The 16,373-nt window shown below is 47.5% G+C and overlaps 1 protein-coding gene across 7 annotated transcripts in view; it reads left to right on the forward strand.

Annotated features, from left to right (window-relative positions):
- Positions 1–16,149, forward strand: part of Sash1 (SAM and SH3 domain containing 1) — a 350,942-nt gene extending 334,793 nt beyond the window's left edge. For all 7 annotated transcript variants that reach the window (XM_051164247.1, XM_051164248.1, XM_051164245.1 and 4 more), the window contains 6 exons: positions 308–517; positions 1,261–1,411; positions 6,923–7,036; positions 10,882–11,993; positions 13,544–13,675; positions 15,708–16,149. In XM_051164247.1, coding sequence (XP_051020204.1) covers positions 308–517; positions 1,261–1,411; positions 6,923–7,036; positions 10,882–11,993; positions 13,544–13,675; positions 15,708–15,971 — 1,983 coding nt within the window. In that variant the 3' untranslated portion in view covers positions 15,972–16,149. The remainder of the gene's footprint in view (positions 1–307; positions 518–1,260; positions 1,412–6,922; positions 7,037–10,881; positions 11,994–13,543; positions 13,676–15,707) is intronic.
- Positions 16,150–16,373: the final 224 nt, after the last annotated feature.

Consider the following 16,373-nt stretch of genomic DNA (forward strand, 5'->3'; position numbering starts at 1 on the left):
GGAGAGAGGTCGAGTATCCCCTGGCCAGTGAGTCTAACCACTGATGAACTAACTCTAGGTTCACTGCGAGACCCTGGCTCACAAATAAGATGGGGTACAATGGAAAGACCCACTGGACAACCACCTCTGCTTGCCATTTGTACATGTGCACCCCCCAAGCAACATATACGCATGTGCCATGCATATAAACATACCCAAAATCAGGAAGGGAGGGAACCTTGCAGTATTTCCCCACATGTCCGAACTACGTCATTGCTCATGCTTAGAAATGTGCCTAATGGGAAGATCTTTGTTCCCTGCGCCACAGAAAGGAGACATCATTGACATAATCAGCAAGCCACCCATGGGAACCTGGATGGGCCTGCTGAACAACAAGGTGGGCACGTTCAAGTTCATCTACGTGGACGTGCTAAATGAGGAAGAGGCGAAGCCCAAGCGTCCCACCAGGAGGAGGCGGAAGGGGAGACCACCGCAGCCCAAGTCCGTGGAGGACCTCCTGGACCGGATCAACCTGAAGGTCAGTCCCTTGTAACTCTCGCCATGCACATGCCCTTGTCACCTTGTCCTCTCCCTCACATGGGCAAGTAACCCACGTCACCTTGCGAGCGTGACCCATCAACGTTATGAATGTGCTACAAGAATAGCTGCCGATATTCCAATGTCGCCCTTGATTTCTACGAAGGGCACAGCGTAAGCCTGAGATCAGAATTTGCTTTGGTGGTGGTGGGGGTGCGGGCCTCTGAACAGAAGCTCCCCAGGACCACGAGGCACCCACCTTCTTAACTTTCCCTTGCTGTAACTCCCAGCGTCTTCTACAACAGTTATGGCCACAGTGGTAGATTTTTGTTTTCAACTTCTAAAACGTCTTGGTCCTGACAAATGCATATGGTTTGCTAAGTTAGATTTTAATAAGCCACTCAACCCCCGCTCCCCCAATGTGTAAAAAGAAGTCTTCTTACCGAGGGCCATGGAGTGATAAAAGAATTAGTTCGTGTCTGGGGCACCATGACAGCAAGTGAGATCCGCCACAATGTGCAGCGGATATCTTTCTAAGGCATTAGTGACTGAGCCCTACACCCCCTAGCTGCCTACTAAGCCGGAAGACTGTGAGGCCTAGACTATGTTACTAGTGATATGCATCTCTCAGTTAGCATAAAGATAACTATGGGAAACCATCTGAGGGGTCTGAGGCTGGTTGTGTGGCCTGCTTCACATGGCTGAGCCACAGACTCACCTTGATCTTCCTGTTCTGCCTCCCAGGAACACATGCCCACCTTCCTGTTCAATGGCTATGAAGACCTGGACACCTTCAAGCTCCTGGAGGAAGAAGACTTAGATGAATTAAATATCAGGGACCCGGAACACAGAGCTGTTCTCTTGACGGCAGTGGAGCTGTTACAGGAATACGACAGTAAGCGCTCTCTCTCCCTCTGTCTCTCTTTCTGTCTCTGTCTCTGTCTCTCTGTCTCTCTCTGTCTCTGTCTCTCTCTCTGTCTCTGTCTCTCTGTCTCTGTCTCACTCTCTCTCTGTCTCACTCTCTCTCTGTCTCTCTCTCTCTCTGTCTCTGTCTCTCTGTCTCTCTCTCTGTCTCTCTCTCTCTGTCTCTGTCTCTCTGTCTCTGTCTCTCTCTCCTACATGAATAGCATCAGCAGCAGCATTATTATTGGCACCAACAGGCTTGGGTCCCTGGAGTCACTCACTTGGTCTGGTTCTTTCCAAAGCCAAGGTTAATTTCATACTGTGACAAAACAGTTCACACACCACCCATGCCTGTTAGTATGGTGTGAAAAGAGTGCTGCACCAGGGCCTCTCTGAAGGGACCAGCCGGTTCCACCTTGCTCCTCTTAGAACCTGCATCCATCGGTGGGTCATTAAGGCTCCATACGTTAACAAAAAGAAAAGAGAAGGCTGACCGCTTGGGAGTCTCTTTGCCCAGCTAAGGGTTCTTTTCTTACTGAATAGGCTTATTGGTGAGTAAGTAAACCATCAGTTCCCATTAAAGAAAGAAATGTCTCTCTGAAGTGAATGTGTGGAACAGGAATTCCCGAATTAAATGTGAGATCTTATTTTTTACATCGTGTGAACAAAATCCCGGGCATTCACGGCTTTCTTTCATTGCATCCATTGCCTTTTGGCCTGCTAGGCCAGGCTTACTGTGTTCTTTATTCTTCAGTCTGACGTTTAAAAAACAAAACAAAACAAAAACTTAAAATTGTTCATCATGGAGGAAGTTCCTCTCCAGATCTTAGATTCAAGTGCATTATCTCTACGTCCTTTGCTTCTGAGGTATCATGATGTAGGTAATGGATTCCCATCACTGAACGACATACTGAAACCATGAAACCATGGCTAGTGATGGGGGGGGATTACATATCATAAGTGGTCCCCAACTTAGGATTTTCTTGCATCTCTGATGCCAGGAACGCAATACACAGTTGGCACAAACTATACTTGGAATTTGTGAATCCTGTTCTTTTTCTAGGCGAGCAACCTGCAGTCTGCGCGTACAGTGCTGAGCAGTAGCAGAGCCGGAGCCCAGGTCAGCCCTGAGGCTGTGATAGGCAGCAGCTAGCACTGCAGTGTCCCAGACTGCTGAACAGACTGTTCAGTGGATGCGACGTGTTAATTGCGTGTTAGCTTTTGGGCACTGTTGTAAACTGAGGGACATTTGTATTTACTGGATGCATAAGACCCAGAAGAAAAGGAAGCTACTGTGTTGGTAAATTCACTTCTCAAATTAAACCAATAACGTAAAGGAACGCTATGAGTAGAAGTCTGAACCTTAGTCGTGGTGGTTGATGTCAGCTCGACATCATTAAGGTTGCTGAGGAGACAAGCCTTCGGACACACCTGTGAGAAAATTATCTAGGATAAATTAGTTTTGGAGCATGCCTGTGAAGGCTTGTGGAGAGGAGGCTCGCTGAGGTGGGAAGACCTACCTTTGCTGTGGCTGTTACCACCATTACATAGACCGAGGTCCTGGCCTAAATAGAGGAGGGTGCGACCTGTGTATTAACACGCAGCTCTCTCTGCTTTCTCACTGCTAGTGCTAGGGGACCAGCTGCCTAAGCGCCTGCAGCCACGGTTTCCCCACCCGGATGGACTTTATCCTAACACCTTAATAAACCCCTCGGCTGCTTTCATCAGGGCATCTTCTCACGGCATCAGAAAAAGTAATGAATACAGGTCTAGCTTTGGAGGGCACCGTCTTTCCTGCCAGCACTGGAGCAAGGTCAACCTGTGGGTCGCAACCCTTTGGGAGTCAAATGAACCTTTCACAGGGGTCACCTAAGACCATGGGAAAACAAAGATATTTACATTATGGTTCAAGACAGTAGCAATATTACAGTTATAAAGTAGCAATGAAAAGAATTTTATGGTTGGGGGGGGGGGGTCACTACAACATGAGGAACTGTATTAAAGGGTCCCAGCATTAGGAAGGTTGACAACCAGTATTCTTGAGAAATGCTGGGCTCCCTGGCAAGGCCGTGTGTAAACAGCCTGCCTAGTGACTGGTATGGCAGACCTGTCCTGTCAATACGAATTAATGTTGAACCATCTGTGCTTCTGAACCGCATCTGCTCTGTATTATATGTCATTTACTCCTCTGCAAGTATGGAAGACAGCTGGCTTATATACGTCATCCATTACACTTCCTGTTTCATTTAGATGTCAGAAGAGCAAAGCTAAATCCTGCTTCTAGGAAGGGGCCGGAGCCTGGTTTGTGTCCTAGGCGCATACCCTAAGATTTGTACCAGAATCGGTTTACAGGATGCCTTTATCCATCGTGATGCTAACTTAGAAGGCTCAGATGGACTCCTTGTTTCTTTATAAACCCCATTTTGGGTTTATGCATCTCCACTGCTTGGAATTTCTCTGATACATAAAATGGTATTACCTTTTATTGATCTTTGAGGCAAAGGCTTTGTGGGGCTCAGTGCCCTAATCAGTGTCGAAGAGACCGCATCCAGATGTAGCCTAGTGACGTAAGACTCTCCACCCAATGAAGTTCAATTCATCGTATTTAAGAAATATATCCTCAGGGTACCTCAGCTCCCTGGAGAAACACAGTAGTGTCTGCCATCCTAATTCTGTGTGCAGTAGACATAGCGACCCGGTAAGGTTCTTGGAGATGTGTGGGAACGTCTCGAGCTTTTTCTAGTCCACACTTCCACTGACTGTAATAAGTTTTTCTCCAGTGTCGCTTGGAAGCCAGACTGCCCAGTGTCTTCCAGTAGATGAGGAAAGATGGCTTGCAGCCAGCCTTCTGTCCGGGAAAGATGGCTGGCACACTCTTCTTTTATGTCCTCTACATGAGAACAGCCTGAAAATGGTTTGCTTTAAAAAAAAAAAAAAATTGTAGTAAAATATACGTTCCATAGAGTTTGCTATCTTAGCCACTATCATGTGTGTGGCTCGGTAGAAAAAGCCCTTTGAAGCTGGGCACGGTGGCTCACACTTTATCCTCAGCTTACTGTTTCTTAGGTAAGTGAGCACTGAAGCAAGTGTAGCAGGATTACTGGATGTTCCAGGCTAGCCTGGGCTACAGAGGGAGACCCTGACTCAAAAGAAGGGGAGGCACTCATTTTTTATAAGACTCTTAAAGATTATGCAGGAAGCACGGAGAGAAGAGAAACAGATGTGTGCACAAGCACTTCCTGAATTCAGTGGAAGTGAACAGCCTGCCATACAGGAAATACCGTAAGCACTTTTTGAAGAGACGTCTCTCCAGGAATCTCATTTCCTTCCTCATTCCTAGGAAGGGTGCTTGGTGTGTGCCCATGTGTGCCGGTGTGTGCCATTGCTCTGGATGTTCTAGGACCGCAGTGTCTTCACGTGTTTGCCCATGTGCATGGTCACATGTGCGTGCTCACATGTGTGTGCTCACATGTGCAAGTAGCTGGAGCAGGAGAGAGCTTTAGACCAAGCATGCTGAGCCTCTTCATGTCATGACCAATTGGGATTTCAGCTCTTTTGATGACTGACAATTGGCTTATTTCTCATGGTCTTCTCTTTCCTACGTTGCCATTGATGCTAGTGAGTGTGGGAGAAAAGTCTACACATGTAAGAGCCAGCTACCTACCTCCCTTCTCCCTGGTGAAGGTGGTGCCTCAAGCCCCTTGTCATACATGTTCCACATGACTGTAAATTGCACCAGGGTTCCCAGGCATGGGAGAGATCCTTTCCTTTTCTGTAACAACAGGACCTTTGTAGGGCCTACTGAGGCTGGGAGGGGAGTCCCAGGATGCACTTCTCAGCAGCGGCAGGGATGGGTTCTCTTTCGTGTGCTCCAGTCAGCACGCCACAGTCTACTAGGCTGATCTGGTACACTGAACTGTTGGCACCGGGGACAGACAAGTGATCCCTCTCGCCGGGTAGTCAGGGACAGCTCAGAGTCCTCATTTACAAGGATCGTTTTTCTAAATAGCATGCTAGACAAGAAGAAAGGCCAACCCAAACCCACAGGCTCTTCCACAGGATGAGGATATCACCGTAGAATGTTCCAGTTTGGGCTTGTTGGGGGGAGGGCAGGATTTGCTTCTAATTTGTTAATTTTCCTCACGAATTGCTTGATAATTAGCACTCTTTGGTGCTACCATTTAGGAATGTGTCTGACATCCTCGTTAGCATTATACTTGCTCTAGAATGCTTTCCCTTTGAGAAATACAAACAGGAAGTGGAAAGAGGATGACAGGAACCTCCCAGCAAGCAGTGCATGGCAGCCCGCAGCCTCTCCCCATAATTATTCTGATGATCTGAGAAAAGGCGTCATATCTTCGGGTTTATTGATTTCCTTTCTTTTTCTCTTTGCGTCTCTGGTTGGGGTGGTCAGGTGAGAGGCGAAGGGAAAGAAAAATAAATTAAAGCCATTTGTCTTTGCAGCTAGCTATTTTATGTAGAAAGTGTTCTCTTGCTTTCTGCTTTGTATGACCAAGTGCTTTCGCAACATAATTATCTGAAGACGCTCTGTGTGAAACCTCAGTGTTCTGAGCTCCCTCGGCTCCCGTGATGCTGCCTAGGATTTGAAAGCCCACATGGCTTTGCACGTGATTTACTCTAGCGAGCCTCCCTAAAGCAACGTAGTTGACTTGTGTCCTGACTTCCCTCCCCTCCCCTTACTGAGGTCCAATTGGTAAATAATGATGATTCTTTTTCGATGGGTTGGTAGTTCAAGCTGGGGCTGTCCTGTTTGCACTGGTCGGCTACTCTGCTTGCCAGTCAGAGGGTCTCCTGAATATTTTTCTCACCCTGGATTCGGGGACTAGAAATGCTGGTCCAAGGCAGTGGGAGAAGGGGAAAAAGAAAGGAAACTTTCAACACTCCAGAAGACAGACAAAAGAGTTGTTCTTCCTTGTCTGTTCCGCTCTCACCTGCTTTTCTGGGCCGAGACAGTGCAACAGGCAGCATCTTGTTACCACAGGCTAACAATATCCCCCAATCCTGACTAACACAATATTTCATCAGACACTTTTATATAAGCTCCCAAATATGGAGAGCCTGCAACAGAAATGCCTCGAAGTGCAAGTCGCCCAGGTGTCCGAGAAGCACATGACCTTCCCCACCTTGTAAAAGCCATATGTACTCAGACTACTTCTTGTTGCGAGTGCCACCCCTCAGCCATGCCCTACTCCTTGCCAATACCACAATACCACACTCTGTATTTCTCTTCTGCCTTGTGGCTTCAGTCTGCCTCTGTTTGGGTAGCTTGGGAGGCATCAGCCCTGGGTTCTCTTACCAAGTTGATTTTCACATGGTGGATACATTACTTGAAAGAGAAGTGCTCTGATTTCATTGCTTCTTTGTTGTTGTTGGTTTTTGTTTTCGGTTAGGCTTAAACATGTGTCAATAGCAAAGGGTAAAAAAAAAGAATCCAGCTGACTTTGGGGCTCTGTGTGACACCACGCTGCGTCTTCATCTCCAGGTAACAGTGACCAGTCTGGCTCCCAGGAGAAGCTGCTGATGGACAGCCAGGGCCTGAGTGGATGCTCCCCACGGGACTCCGGATGCTACGAAAGCAGCGAGAACTTGGAAAATGGTAACGTTGGCTCAGACCACAGGACCTGCCTCAGCGGTTCCTGACATCTGGGGTCTCCGAAGGGTTGTAGGGCGATGATGCCAGTTGATCATCTTTCCATTTCTGGCCTTGTCCCCCACTGCTCTTCAGTTAGCCTCTGTGTTTATGCCTCCTGGCTGCTGTGGGAGGCTTATAAATTCTGTCTAAAATACCTGCAGCCATAAGACCTAAATTGTGCGTCTCCTGTGCCCTTTTCTTCACACAGTAACCACCAACATCTCAGTACTGGGAGCGATTAGGCCCACAAGGAAAACAATTTACCAGGCAGACCATCCGTCAAGGGTACCCCGGCAGCCGTGTCTTATATGATGTTGCCGCACAGCCTGATTCCAGAAGCAATTACCCCTAGAAAGGGTGACCAGAAGGCCACATGTCTTATTTGTGACTTCTATCTTTTAACAGTTGGGAAGCAGTCAGTGGGAGACTCTTAAATCTTTCTCCATACTGAACCGAGGTCTTAAGCAGAATGAGGCAGAGAGCATAAACCTTGGGTGACTCTGGGGCTTCCTGTTGTATCCCCCACATTCCCACTGTCACACGATTAGAAGCAGTAGCGAAGGGTCCGTGCCACCATCATGACCTACCTCTCTGTGGAACACTTGGAGACTGTGATGAAGACACACCCGGGTTTCATAGCCCTTAGTGGCTATTGGGGTTCCCATCTGGCATAACAAGTGAGGCTATTTCTTAGCATTTACGGAAGCAAGCCGTCTTAAACTGTAGGCTGCAGTTTGTGTGTGGATTGTGGAATCATTTTAGTGACCCGTGGATGTCAAGTGTTCTAGGACACCATAGAAAGCATTGCATGAGTAAGGCTGAGCGTCATTAGTGGCATTACTACCATCCTTGTTTCAGATATGTGCGTGTTGAGTGGTGGACATGAAATGTGTTTCTTAATGTAGATCATGCTTTAAAAAAATAGTATGAGAGAGTTATTTTGGGCACCCATACGAGTTCTAAGATAAGGTAAATAAGTGCTTGAGTTCAAAGTCTCAAGGGACCATACTCTTGGAGTAATTCCACCCCGCATCTGCATCCTGGGCATCTTTCCTACCTCCCACTGATGTTGATTCTGTTAAAGCATCTTGGGAACCTAGACATTTACCTATAAGCTCTACCATGCAGAATATCCTGGCAGTTTGGGACGATAACCAGGTCTTCTGATATTTCACATTTAGATAGCCTTGATCTGAATATAACACAAAACCCAGCCAGAAGACCAGCACCATGTTTTTTGTTTTTGTTTTTGTTTTTGTTTTTTTTAGCAAACTGCAAATCCTTGGGTGGGTTTGGAAGGCTTTTCTTCTTCTCTGTTAATAACCTCTCTATAGCTGAAGCTGTAAGGTAAGATTAACCCCAGCAGTGCTGTGCTGGTAAATCAAGGAAGAAGGCTAGCATTGCCAAAGGGTTTAAAGCCCAGGAGAATTCAGGAGAACTGGCTTCAATAACCTGGCGAGCCTTGCTCTGGTTTCCAGGTGAACTCAGGGCTCTTCCCATAAGAACTTGGCGTTGATACATGTGGTTTATATCGGGAGGCAATAAGGGAGGAAACCATTTCTAAACTTTAGGCTTAGTGGATTTTAATAAGAGTTCTCTATTTCAACCGATTGTAAAGCTTTCCTATGATGTGTTCTGTAACACATTTCATTCCCCGTCTCCATTGGGCTGTGGTGATTCTTCTGTTTATAAGAAATGTAACCGGTGCATCCAGCAGTCATAGTAAGCTAACATCTCTACGCATCAACAGGATAACAGCCTATTAAGAAAAGGCTAGTGTGCTGCCGTTGGTCCCTGTAGAAACCCGAGTGGGACAGGGTTTGCAGTATGAACTTCTTCCTCACCGAGGGCACGTGCCGCTTGACTGGGTCTCTGCCCTGTATGATGTACAATGTTTCCTGTGATGATTTGGGTCTTATTAAAAAGGATGTCCTCATTAACAAAAATAACAGGAGAGCCCTGTTCTCATCCACCAGCCTCAGGGGCTGCAGTTGCGTTTGGCGTGAAACGCTTCGTTCTATCAGTCTGAGGTTTGAGTGAGCTTAGAAAGCTGTGAAACCATCGAAGAAAACTCTTTTTCTCCCTGCTGATGAAGCCAAAGCCCTTGGAATGTTAGGGCCTCGGGTCTTTTCTTTCTGTTCCTCTTCCTTCATCTATTCTGCCCCACAGAGAGTTTTTTTTTTTTTCTTTTTAAAATCAACGAATGCCTTCTAAAGTAGCTATTTCTTTAGTGAGTGTGCCCTATCCCACTTATTTTCTTACCCTCCCTATCACATTGGTCCACAGCCTGATTTCCCCTGCTGCTCTCTGTGTGTTACGTTGAAAGGGTGACGTTGCTTAATGGGGGAAAGTCAGAATTCTAAATTAAAATGCTGAATTTAGGATGTTCACTAAGAAGCTGGGGTTAAAAACAAACAAACAAACAAACAAAAAGACCTCTTAGATATATTAAAAACTTACTAGCTTTCCAGAGATTAGAAGCCATCTCTTTGTACCTCCCAAGCCTGGTGAAGATGTGTGGTGGTTTCGGCTTTTTCTAGAATAGCACAAACACGTGGCTCAGATAGTCTGTTACCTGGAGTACCCTCAAGTTTATCAGATCCACTACTAGGGACACAGCACCGTTGTGTGTGTGTGTGTGTGTGTGTGTGTGTGAGCTCACTTGTGTCTACACGCTGGCCTACATCATCACAGCAGGTTCCCAGGAAAGTTTGTCATACAGCAGCTGCCGCAGTAAATATGAGTCAAGTGTTATCAAGTTAGTGAGCTGAGTTAGGCTGATGGGTCAGCTAGCCTTCTGGCGATTCACTGTAACCAGGGCGGTCACTGCGCTAAAAGCATCCGAGTAAGGATTCTGTAGCGGATCCGTGGCAAACCACTCTCTTCGGCTTGTGTGCTGGTCTGTGTCCAAGTCGCTTCCTTGTTTCTAGGTAGATTTACGGAGGTAGAACAGCTTAATGGAAAGATTGATTTGAGTTTTTTGTTTCCCTTTGCTTTGCTCACCCCTTCCTGGGTACCATTCCTAGACCTTATCAGTTCAACCATGACGTCAGAAAGGCATAGCCACCAAACAGAGATCTTATGGTTCGGTTTCTGATGGGGTGTTTGCAGCCCCAGTCAGTCTTTCTATACCGAATGTATCTTAGAGTCGATCTTAGGTCTCGTCTTCTCTTGTTTGACACAGCGTTTTCTTTCCACATGACGGATTAGTTTCAGTCTCTGTAAGTACCTTAATAAAACTAGATTTTTATTTTTTTAGTTTTTGTTTTTGATTTTTGGGTTTTTTTTGTTTTGTTTTGTTTTGTTTTTGAGACAGGGTTTCTTTGTGTAACAGCCCTGGCTGTCCTGAAACTTGCTTTGTAGACCAAGCTGGCCTCAAACTCACAGAGATCCACGTGCCTCTGCCTCCCGCTGGGATTAAAGGCCTACACCACTTTTTTTTTTTTTTTAAGATTTATTTATTTATTACTATGTAAACAGTATTCTGCTTGCGTGTACACCTGCAGGCCAGAAGAGGGCACCAGATCTCATTATAGATGGTTGTGAACCACCATGTGGTTGCTGGGAATTGAACTCAGGACTTTGGAAGAGCAGCCAGTGCTCTTAACCTCTAACCCATCTCTCCAGCCTTTACATCACTCTTTATAAAAATAAAAACAGGCCCCTAATCACCCTCCATTCCCCCCCCCCGCCCCCCATGTCCTACATGATGGTTTTGTTGATCCAGGAATTAGGTCCCCTGGCTCAGGTTTGTGCATCAATTTCATTGACTTTAAAACGTGGTTGTAAACTAGCTCCTTCTCTCACAGGCAAAACTCAGAAACCCAGCGTTCTGTCTCCCAAGTCATCCACGGAGGCCAACTTAAAGTCTTTTAACAGGCGTCAGCCAGGCAACTACCCGACATTGCCTTTAACAAAATCAGTGGAGGTACACAAGCCGGAAGAGGAGGGCAGGCTGGGGCGAGGTCTAGCCCCGGACACTGCCCAGCACTGGGACGTGCCCTGTGTAACTGGTTTGACTAAGAACCGAAGAAGCCTCCCAGTCTCCATTTGTCACAGCTGTGAAACCCTGGAGGGTCCCGAGCCCGTGGAAAGCTGGCCCCGATCCCATTCCCTGGATGACCTTCAGGGAGACGCTGATGCAAAGAAGGATGTGCCTACCGAGGTGCCAGAAACGTGTCCTCAGAATGTACCAGAACTGCCACAGAAGACATCTGCCTGCACCCCCGAGGCTCTGCCCCGAGGTCGAGATCCCACTGCGCAAGATGTGATGCTTCTGACCCAAAGCAAGAGATTTTCTGACCCCCCGAAAACGATGGCTAAGAAACTGGATGGCTCCGCGGTGGTCTCCAACCTTGGCATAGCTCCTCCTCAATGTGGACCCAGAAATTTCGAGGCTCAGCCTCCAGTTAAACCCAGCTTAACAAGGACGTCTCTTGAGGGTCACAAAAAAGGACATGACCACCACCCCCTGGGCACCAAAGACGGGGTAGATGGGGAGCAGAGCGCCCCTGAGACCAGGACGCAGACCAGACATCCATCGCAGCCCCCGCCTGTGCCCGCCAAGAAGAGCCGAGAGCGCCTGGCCAATGGCCTGCACCTGGTCCCCAGCCCGGAGGCCCCCATCCTACCGCTGAAGAAGGCCAGCCCTACCAGCCCTGCCACGCCCTGTGACTGCCCCTCTCCCCGGGAGCCCAGGCCTCCTTTGGGGACTGAGCCCGGCAGTCCAACCTGCACTAGACCGCCACCCTGGCTGGCGGAGCTGCCTGAGAGCACCAGCCTGCAAGAGCACGGTGTGAAGCTGGGCCCTGTGTTGAGCAGGAAGGTTTCCTGTGTCCGGGGCATGGACCTGGAGATGCTCACGGAGAACAAGCTTCAGGCGGAGGGCATTGATCTCACCGAGGAGCCCTACTCTGATAAGGTATCCAAGGCTTGCGCCCTGACTGCTTTTTGGGGTTTTTGTTTGTTTGTTTTGTTTTTCTTTGGTTTTTCGAGACAGGGTTTCTCTGTGTATCCCTGGCTGTCTTGGAACTTGCTCTGTAGGCCAGGCTGGCCTCGACCTCAGAGATCCTCCTGTGTATACCTTCCAAGTGCTGGAATTAAAGGCAAGCACCACTCAGATGAGAGCCAGGAAAGGGAAAGGCCACAGCCAGAAGTGCTGTTCTGACCACATGGCACCCTCTACCTATGGCCTCTGTAAGCTGGAAGTACAACCCCCCACTCTTGAATTAAATAAGAACGCAACTTTATGGCTTTTTATTTCCTCTTGCTTGGTTTTAGTTTGTGGCAGCTGTGCATTGCGGGGAACAAGATCAGCACCAGAATTGGCCCCAATGGGATGGTGAGATAATGGGCAAAGAGAGACCCGAATCTAGACTGCATATCCCACAGCGGGATGTGTGTTCATTTCTGTGTAGTCGAATTGGGGTTTCAAATAACCTGCATTGTCTCCTCATAGACAGGTTGTTGTGAGCAAACACAGTCAACGGGGGCATACATAGAACACCGTAGAACACTTACAGTTCAGAGCCCCGTTCAGGTGTACCACAGCAATTGTACTGTTATCGATACATAATGGGGTGGGGAGTTAATATGAAAGCCCCTGATGCACCAAAAGCATAACTATAGTGAAATACAGTTCTCGTTTGAAAAGGAAAAAGAAAAAGGCTGGCCGGGCATGGTGGCGCACACCTTTAATCCCAGCACTCAGGAGGCAGAGGCAGGTGGATTGATGTGAGTTCGAGGCCAGCCTGGTCAACAAAGTGAGTCCAGGACAGCTAAGGCTACACAGAGAAACCCTGTCTTGAAAAAGAAAAAAACAAAAACAAAAAGAAAGAAAAAAAGAAAAAAGGCTACTGACACCAAAGTGACTTTGAAGACAAATCGGTGATAACAGAGGAGGCTATACTTTTATTCTGGAAGTTTGTCTTCTGCCAAATGTGTTCCCAAGAGTCCTTGGTATTCAATCCTTACGATCACGGATGCCTCCTCAGAACACTCCCCTCCTTTCTCTCTTTCCACCTCTGTGATACTTCATGACTATGTACCTTTGAAGGGGAACTAGATGTAGAGTAATGAATGCGGCCTGGTGAGACAACGGTGTAATTCTCAGATGGAGGGCAAATAGCAGAACAATGGGCTGGCTTTCAACAGACGAGGGGACACTAAGGGATTGCATTTTGTAAAATGAGTTTAAGGCATTGGTTGGCCTGAAAAATACAGGATTGGGTTGTCTTAATACTGTTTTGAAATATTTCTTTAGCGCCCATCAGTATTTGGAAGATGAAGATAGAGGTGTGCTCCCTTCAAGTATCTGTCCCAATAACAAATAGCTTATGTTTCGTTTGGTCTGCTGGTGTTATTTTCTGATAGCTGAGCTGTGTGTCTTAGGTGAAGGAAACACCCATGCCGCCATTGACGCCACTTTTCTATTTCTTCTCTCCCCACCCCCCCCACCCCCCCCCCCGGCAGCATGGCCGTTGTGGGATCCCCGAAGCCCTGGTCCAGAGATATGCAGAGGACTTAGGTCATCCTGAGAGGGATGTTGCCGCCAACATGGACCAGATCCGGGTGAAGCTGCTCCGGAAGCAGCATCGCATGGCGGTGAGTGGTTCACATTTGGGGGGAGACATTGCTTTCCACAGCACATCTAGTGACGGGACCATGGCTGACAGGTGTTGACAGCACGGGGGTTGTGCTAGGGCCAGGAAAAGACATCTGGGAAGCAAACCATCCGGGCAGCCTAGACTTCAATTTTATTTTTCAGGGTTTTACACATGTTAGGGAAGGGGTCTACCACAAAGCCCCACTGCCAGCTTGTTTTTATTTGTTTGTTTGTTTGTTTGTAGACATGGTCAGGTTAGTCTTCAGTTTGTGATCTTCCAGCTTCCACGCCTTGAATGCTGGGATTGCAGGTGGCATGCTAGGCTGCCCAGGCTAAGACAGTTCTAGAAAGGCAAAAGGGGAAGTTCACCATACCCCAGCATTCCACCCACTTTTAAAAATCCATGCACAGGACACCAAAGTTTAGCTAAATAAGCAAGTTTAGGAGATCTGTGTTCATCCCACGGAAGCTGTAGTTGACAACTGTGTGTTAACTGCTGCATCTTTATTCCTGTCACGGGAGGGGAAGGTGTGTGGAGCAGTGAGGTAAAGTAACATCTGGGAAGCAGCTTGCCTTAGCTCTTGTGTGACATCTGCATTTCTCCAAACACCATGCTGTGTGCCCTAAGTATATAAAAACCTCAACCTCTCACTTTTAAACTAGTTATCTCTGTGCACATCTAAATAGGAAATGCACAGTTTTAAGCCTGATTGTTTTTACTTACCAGACCATGAATCCATCTTAGTAAAACTTTTTTTGTTTTGTTTTGTTCTGTTTTGTTTTTTGTTTTTCAAGACAGGGTTTCTCTGTGTAGCCTTGGTTGGCCTGGACTTGCTCTGTAGACCAGGCTGGCCTCGAACTCACAGTGATCCACCTGCCTCTGCCTCTGTCTCTGCCTCCCGAGTGCTGGGGTTAAAGGCGTGCACCACCACTGCTGGGCTAACATTTTTTTTTTTTTTAATTATCAAGATTTCAAGGATTTTATTGGGTTTATTCAAGGTTTTTACTAGGGCTTAGCCAATTACATTTCAGTAAATGTTTAGGGTTTATTCTTAGCCTTTTATTTTAAATGGTATAGTGAAAAGCAGCTTGCTTTAAAACATATCTGTGGACGTTCCAATACTATCTGAGGATGTATTCTTTGATGCGTTTGCTTCATCAAGATCATACAAAGTCAGGGCTGGAGAGATGGCTTGGTGAGCGAAGAAGCCTGAGCAGGCCAGTTTTATCTCCAGGATCCACATGAAAAAAATCCGGGTGTCATGGCTGCATTTGCAATCCCGTGTGTGAAAGACCAGTGGATCCCTAGAGCTCACTAAGCACCCACCTACCTGAGTTAGCAAGTTCCAGAGGAAAGCCAGAGACCTTGTTTCAGCTCCTGAGTAAAGACATGGGGGTTTGACCTCTGGCCTCTGACCTCTGGCCTCTGACCTGTGACCTCCACACATGGGATATGCACCTTCATGAATATGAGTGCACTCTCAATTATACAAAATGGTGTGGGCCGTTACACCCTGCACATCTCCTTCTGAAAGACCGCCTTTTATGTACCTAGCAACGAGGTTTCAATGTCCATTTCTCTGTCCTGGTCAACTCTTGATATTGTTCTATTTTAAATTTTCGCTTAACCATGGACAATTAAATATTTAATTTTCTGGCTGCTAATACAGTAGAAAATACAGTTTATAAAGACCCTGCCCGTTGAGTGTCCTGTTCTCCACTGTCATACACGTTTCTCTCTACAGTTCACCTCAGTGACGGGATTTCATGGAGGCAGAATAACAAGGTATAGGGAAATTCCTGCAGCTTGGAGCCTTACGCACACAACTGGGGTTTGATCTAATCCCAGATTCCTTCTGCAATCTTCTAGAATAGTTCCTTGAAAGTCCTTTTCATTTTCTGAGCAGAGTTCTTAGTGCTAATTTTGACATCCCTTAGCAGCTCGGTACTGTCCCTTTCAGCCATTACATAAAGTAATTCTCTCACGGTACCTGTGCAATCTTCATGACGCGGCTCTCCTTCTCTATCCAGATCCCGAGTGGTGGGCTCACAGAAATCTGCAGGAAGCCCCTCTCTCCCGGGTGTGTCGCATCCATGTCAGATTGGCTCACTTCCATCGGCCTGCCCATGTACGCCAGCACCCTTTCCGACGCAGGGTTCAGCACGCTGAGCCAAGTGCCTTCCCTGTCCCACACTTGCCTTCAGGAGGCCGGCATCACAGAGGAGCGACACATAAGGAAGCTCATATCCGCAGCCAGACTCTTCAAACTGCCACCAAGCCCCGAGGCCCTGTAGCCTGGCCTGCCGTGGCCCTCCCTGGACAAGAGCCAGCCTTTCACTGTGCTTACAAAGCTGATACAATCCCTCCATCTTTGCTGGGGTTGACCTGATCCAGAAGAAAAGTCCCCACGTGGGGCTCACGAATTGCAGGATTTGAACACAGAACCAAGGACTCTCTCCTTCTGAAAAGTACTTCCCCACAGCCCCCCCCCCAAAGAGATCAGGTGTGGTTCTCTTTGATGCCCAAAGGCAAGACTAGCTCTTAGTTTTGTTTTCAGACCCAGAAGAGCCAAGATGCCAACGTATTGTGAACACTGTGCGTCCAGTCTGTCTTTGTGCTGGCAGAGGGTTAGAAGGAGAGGACAAGGCAGCCTGCTCGTGTCTGGTCGTCCCCTTGCCCATCTGTTGGTCACCCTG

Source organism: Acomys russatus, chromosome 21, assembly GCF_903995435.1.
Source record: "Acomys russatus chromosome 21, mAcoRus1.1, whole genome shotgun sequence".
NCBI classification, from domain to species: Eukaryota; Metazoa; Chordata; class Mammalia; order Rodentia; family Muridae; genus Acomys; species Acomys russatus.